The 3,836-nt window shown below is 37.9% G+C and overlaps 1 protein-coding gene across 1 annotated transcript; it reads left to right on the forward strand.

Moving 5' to 3' along the window:
* Positions 1 to 737: 737 nt before the first annotated feature.
* LOC123752491 (probable serine/threonine-protein kinase DDB_G0267514) lies at positions 738 to 1,463 on the forward strand. Its single transcript, XM_045734541.2, has one exon. It carries the CDS (start codon positions 738 to 740, stop codon positions 1,461 to 1,463), a length of 726 nt encoding a protein of 241 aa, XP_045590497.2.
* Positions 1,464 to 3,836: the final 2,373 nt, after the last annotated feature.

Genomic DNA, 3,836 nt, shown 5'->3' on the forward strand with positions numbered 1-3,836 from the left:
GTTCTTCAGATCCTTTGTTATCCATTGCGGGTCATTAGTATTCGATCTATTCAGTTGTGTATTGTATACTACGTTCCTGTGAAATCTAGTGAGTAGTAGAGATGAAGATAGTGAGTAGTGAAGATGAAGTTCTTATATAGTTGAGGCAGTTGCCACATGAAAGACTGATTAAAAAGATAGAGGCCCATGGTATTGGAGTTGCTATATTAAAAATTGGGGTGCTATAGAAAGGCGAAGAATTAGGGGTGACATGATAGAGGTGTACAAGTGAATGAATGGGCATAACAAAGGGGATATTAATAGGGTATTAAAAGTAACAACACAAGACAACACGAAACAGTGGATATATATATTGGATGAGTTTACATTTAAGAAAGACCTGGCTAAATACTGGTTCGGTAACAGGGTTGTTGATTTGTGGAACCAATTATCGCTTAACGTGTTGGAGGCGAGGTGTAAGATTTTCTTCCTCAAAGATTTCCTTGTCACCTCTCACCTTCACCTCACCTCTCTTTAGACTATATATAGAAAGAAGTCTCCTTCTTTCATCACAATCGACTTGAGAACGGTACAGGACAGACCAAACCTTTGTCGTACCTTCATTGTCTACTGTGTGGTTTGGTCAACTCTGGTCCATCTTGACTAATATTTGTTATCTAGGATATTAATATCAAGTTAACGGGACTAGTCAGTGGCTTACAAGAATTTAACGGGTCAGAGGCTTACCAAGAGTCAAGATGAAACTTCTCGGTTCAGGGACGTATGGGACGGTGTCCCTCATGGACTGGGACGGTCAGCCAGCAGCGCTGAAAGTAGCAAAATCTTCAGAGTTTTCCGAGATGTTTGAAAGAGAAGGTAACGTGCTCTCGTTACTGAATGGTGCAGGAGGCGCCCCTTTGTTGTTGCATAGGTCAGTGAATCCACCATCACTTGTGACCACCTATAAAGGCAACCAGACCCTACTTGATGTCTTGAGAAATCCACAGTATGACCTACTTGACGTAGGACTTCAGGTTGGTATAAAGCTAAATGAGATCCATGAAGCCGGCTTAGTACACAATGATATAAAGTGTGATAACATCATGATCCAAGGTCCGCCTCACAAACCAAACATTAGCATAATAGATTTTGGTTTTGCGTCCAAAAACAAGGTCAAAATTTTCCTTGAAGGACACCCTTGTATTCATACAACATATGCCCCCGAAGTCCTTCAGAAAAAGGAAAGTACTTTTGCCTCAGACGTATATTCTTATGGGAAATTAATGTTGGAGATAACGAAGCTGTTACCCAAGCAACACCCGTCCCTCGATAAGTTGCTTCGCGAAGCAACACACAAGACCCCAAGGAGGCGCCCAACCCTTCCTATTTTCCTGCGACGCTTAAGGGAATCCATTGACAAAATTTCCACGAAACCGGAAAGTCCCCCCAAAAGCAGGTTACCAGTGCGACATCTGAGAGTGTAAACATCCAACACGGCAAGAAAATGCGACAACGCCGGACAAAACGCGGAGCCCAAGAGGAATCGGCGCACTTTTTAAATATTATATTCTTGGAATTTATTGCATTTTTTAATAAAGTATATCAGTTTTAATTTGTTTTTACTATACTACTACGTTTAATAATGTGTGTGTGTTATGGATGGGAGGGGGGTGTAATATATGTGTAATAGGCAATACATAATAAGAACATAAGAATAAAAGAAACTGCAGATGGCCAATTGGCCCATACAAGGCAGCTAGTATTTATAACTATCCAATTCCGCTCATAAACATGTCCAACCCACGTTTGAAGCAATCGAAGGAGCCCCACCTCCACCACGTTACGCAGTAATTGGTTCCACAAATCAACAACCCTGTTACCAAACCAGTATTTACCCAGGCCTTTCTTAAATCTAAACATTGTTTCGTGTTCTGTATTGTGTTGATACTTTTAATATCCCCATTGTTATGACCATTCATCCACCTGTACACCTCTATCATGTCACCCCTAACTCTTTTTTGTCTTTCTATAGCAAAGACGCCATTTTTTAATATAGAACCCCAAATTTAAAATGTAGCAACTCCAATACCATGAACCTCTATATTTTTAATCAGTCTTTCATGCGGCACTATCAAAAGCTTTGATAAAGTCAAGGAACACAACATCACAAACCTTACCACTATCTTCTTTCTTCCTAGTTGTTGTTCTTAGTAACAAGACCAGGTGGTGTTCTTCAGCTATATCTTGCTCTGTTAGGGCCCCATTTAGATTATGCAGTTCAGTTTTGGTCGCCGTACTATGGAATATATATAAATTCACTTGAACGTGTCCAGCGTAGGATGACAAAGTTAATTCCCCAAATCTTTCACATGAAGAAAGATTAACAAAGCTTAAATTGCATTCGAAGAGTTGGGTGTCATCTAGGATATTATAGCAGGTTATCATCTACGATAATATAGTAGGTTATCATCTAGGATATTATAGTAGGTTATCATCTAGGATATTATAGCAGGTTATGATCTAGGTTGTCATCTAGGATATTATAGCAGGTTTCATCTAGGATATTATAGCAGGTTCTCATCTAGGATATTATTGCAGGTTATTGTCTAGGATATTATTGCAGGTTATCATCTAGGTTGTCATCTAGGATATTATAACAAGTTGTCATCTAGGATATTATAGCAGGTTATCATCTAGGATATTATAGCAGGTTGTCATCTAGGATATTATAGCAGGTTCTCATCTAGGATATTATAGCAGGTTATCGTCTAGGATATTATTCCAGGTTATCATCTAGGATATTATTGCACGTTATCATAATGGTTATCATCTAGAATATTATAGCAGGTTATCATTTAGGTTGGCATCTTGGATATTATAGCAGGTTGTCATCTAGGATAATATAGCAGGTTATCATATATGTTGTCATCTAGGATATTATAGCAGGTTATCATCTAGGATATTATAGCATGTTATCATCAAGGATATTATACCAGGTTGTCATCTTGGAAATAATAGCAGGTTGTCATCTTGGATATTATAGCAGGTTATCATCTAGGATATTATACCAGGTTATCATCTAGGATATTATAGCAGGTTATCATCTAGGATATTATAGCAGGTTGTCATCTAGGGTATTATAGCAGGTTGTCATCTAGGATATTATAGCAGATTGGCATCAAGGATATTATAGCAGGTTGGCATCAAGGATATTATAGCAGGTTGTCATCTAGGATATTATAGCAGGTTGTCATCTAGGATATTATAGCAGGTTGGCATCAAGGATATTATAGCAGGTTGTCATCTAGTATATTATAGCAGGTTGTCATCTAGGATATTATAGCAGGTTGTCATCTAGGATATCATAGCAGGTTATCATCTAGGTTGTCATCTAGGATATTATAGCAGGTTGTCATGTAGGATATTATAGCAGATTATCTTCTAGGATATTATAGCAGGTTATCATCTAGGATATTATAGCAGGTTATCATCTAGGATATTATAGCAGGTTATCGTCTAGGATATTATAGCAGGTTATCTAGGATATTATAGCAGGCTGTCATCTAGGATATTACAACAGGTTATCTATGATATTATAGCAGGTTGTCATCTAGGATATTATAGCAGGTTATCATCTAGTATATTATAGCAGGTTGTCATCTAGGATATTATAGCAGGTTGTAATCTAGGATATTACAGCAGGTTATCATCTAGGATATTATAGCAGGTTGTCATCTAGGATATTATAGCAGGTTATCATCTAGGATATTATAGCAGGTTGTCATCTAGGATATTCTAGCAGGTTATCATCTAGGATATTATAGCAGGTTGACATCTAGGATATTATAGCAGGTTGT

The sequence above is a fragment of the Procambarus clarkii genome, chromosome 4 (assembly GCF_040958095.1).
Source record: "Procambarus clarkii isolate CNS0578487 chromosome 4, FALCON_Pclarkii_2.0, whole genome shotgun sequence".
Classification (NCBI taxonomy): Eukaryota; Metazoa; Arthropoda; class Malacostraca; order Decapoda; family Cambaridae; genus Procambarus; species Procambarus clarkii.

What these genes read in the sequence shown, in the direction of transcription:
- LOC123752491 (XM_045734541.2), top strand. Translation starts at nt 738, where the DNA reads ATGAAACTTCTCGGTTCAGGGACGTATGGGACGGTGTCCCTCATGGAC.